Source organism: Austrofundulus limnaeus, unplaced genomic scaffold (assembly GCF_001266775.1).
Source record: "Austrofundulus limnaeus strain Quisiro unplaced genomic scaffold, Austrofundulus_limnaeus-1.0 Scaffold1180, whole genome shotgun sequence".
Lineage (NCBI taxonomy): Eukaryota > Metazoa > Chordata > Actinopteri > Cyprinodontiformes > Rivulidae > Austrofundulus > Austrofundulus limnaeus.
The window spans coordinates 116,640-118,291 of NW_013953582.1; the positions used below are offsets into that span (position 1 = coordinate 116,640).

The window sequence follows — 1,652 nt, forward strand, 5'->3', positions numbered from 1 at the left end:
TTTGACCAATGGAAAAACTGTTTCTACCTATAGGATAACAGGTTACAACCTAGTAACTTTGGCAACTGTTAGTGGGCCAAATCAAATGGCTTGGCGGGCCAGATTTGGCCCGCGGGCCCCACTTTGGGCTCCTCTGGTTTAGAATTTCAAGAAAAGCTCTTTTAAAGGCAGTTTCGCGATGATAAACTCTAATTTTGGGACAGTGAAGCGAAACACACCAGAGTTAGTTTGAAAGCAGACCGAGACCACTTCAAAAGGGGGTCTTGGTCCAGTTGTTTGGTCTGCACCAGATTTGCATGATAGTGTTCACACTTGTATAAAAGATCCGGACCAACAGGGGAAACAAACTCTGGTCCGTTTAGAGCAGAACAAACGTGTCAGCTGTGAATAGAACTCACCTTGGACTCTGCTTTAGGAGGCTCAGGTTCTATCTGGGCCACAACCTTCAGAGGACTCTGAAGAAGCTCTTCCTCATCCGAACTGCCCTCCTCTCCCTCGCTCTTCCGAAGAGAAGGAGGCCTCTGGCCGAACTTTATCCCCTGGACTATCTGCCTCTGTCCGGTCAAGAAAAAGAAATAAAATTCAGGAGTTTTATTTTCAAAGCAGAAAGAGGAACACTGTCTCTGCTGGCCCACCTGCAGGCTCCTGACTTTATCTGAAACGTTTTCCTGGGACATGCTGTGGTCCAGACTCAGCTCCTTTGGTTCTTCAAGGTTAAAGATGCTGTCGAGGGAGAGAGCTCGAGATTCAACAGGATTCAACTCCCTGCAGACAGAACCAACATTAAACTTTGAAAGCTTCCTGAGGGTTTTCATAAAGTTCTGAAGGACTTCATATCACCTGTCATGTCAAAGTTTAACACAAGATGGATCAGTTTAAAGCAGCTGATCGTTTATTCACCTCAGATTTTCATTAGACTCCTCATTGTCTGACACCACTTCGCTGCGCACCGCTCCCACTTTTAGTTCTGCTCCATCAAAGCTCCTTTTCTTCTTCTTCTTCTTCTTCTTCTTCCCAAATAACCGTCTGAGGGGTTGGAATTTACCTTCTGAAACAGATCAACCATCAAATCATCAGTCTTCATGTCTCAGGGCCTTTGTATGGAGGGCTGACACTGACATAACCAAAATTAAAAGCAGAAAAATATAAATGGCCCAATAAATAAACAAATGCACTTAAAATACACCAATTAATTTAAAAAAGGAGAACTTTGTCTCATGTTTTATCATGTAATTTGCCTTCATGTTTATTTTTCCAGGTCATTTATATATTTCTGCTTTTATTTTCAATTACGTCAGTTTCAGCCCTCCATACATTTATGGCTGAGCAGAGAATTAAAAAAATAAAAATCAAAGCAGCACACGAGGAAAGGATAAATAAGAAGAAACCCATAGAAAATAACAAACTCCACAGTTAAAAATAGCACAACAGATGTCAGAAGACTTGAAAAATATTGTAACAAAATCCATTATTGAATGTTAAATGGCAAAACACACGCACAAACCCACACATACACACACACACGGGTTTGTTCTGTGTTCGTAATCTGGTCTGGTTACAAAATGCACAGAATTCATTTCCACACCATTGGATCAATAAAGTATATAAAGTTTATATAATCTGATCTGTTCAGAGTTTATAAACTAGTCTTG

The 1,652-nt window shown here is 40.9% G+C and overlaps 1 protein-coding gene across 1 annotated transcript in view; it reads right to left on the reverse strand.

Annotated features, from left to right (window-relative positions):
* Positions 1-1,118, reverse strand: part of cracd (capping protein inhibiting regulator of actin dynamics) — a gene marked incomplete at its 3' end in the record, with an annotated part of 10,304 nt that extends 9,186 nt beyond the window's left edge. The window contains 3 exon segments of the mRNA XM_014031120.1: positions 399-554; positions 636-765; positions 901-1,118. Of these exon segments, the coding sequence (XP_013886574.1) occupies positions 399-554; positions 636-677 (198 nt within the window).
* Positions 1,119-1,652: the final 534 nt, after the last annotated feature.